At 57.3% G+C, this 274-nt stretch overlaps 1 protein-coding gene across 1 annotated transcript in view; it reads left to right on the top strand.

Annotated features, from left to right (window-relative positions):
* Positions 1 to 274, top strand: part of LOC119594487 — a gene marked incomplete at its 5' end in the record, with an annotated part of 4,457 nt that overhangs the window by 858 nt on the left and 3,325 nt on the right. The window contains 1 exon segment of the mRNA XM_037943519.1: positions 25 to 273. Coding sequence (XP_037799447.1) covers positions 25 to 230 — 206 coding nt within the window.

A 274-nucleotide genomic window follows, 5' to 3' on the forward strand; every position in this document is an offset into this window, starting at 1 on the left:
TCAGGGTTTTTCTTCTCCTTCCAGATGACTCTCCCAGCCACCTTAGTCTCGGCCTCGGCCTGGGCATCACCTTCACCATCGTCTTAGTGGCCGTGGTACTGGCCATTGCCCACAGAAGATACGGAATCCTCTCGGGCGTCTGCAGCCGCCTCCCCACGCTACACCTGTTCGGCAAGAGAGGGGAGGAGTTCGTCGTAGACAGTGGGGATGACGACAGTCCTATCGTATAATGAAGGGTGAAGGAAGAGGAGGGATGGGGAAATGTGAGGGGAGG

The sequence above is a fragment of the Penaeus monodon genome, chromosome 34 (assembly GCF_015228065.2).
Source record: "Penaeus monodon isolate SGIC_2016 chromosome 34, NSTDA_Pmon_1, whole genome shotgun sequence".
Lineage (NCBI taxonomy): Eukaryota > Metazoa > Arthropoda > Malacostraca > Decapoda > Penaeidae > Penaeus > Penaeus monodon.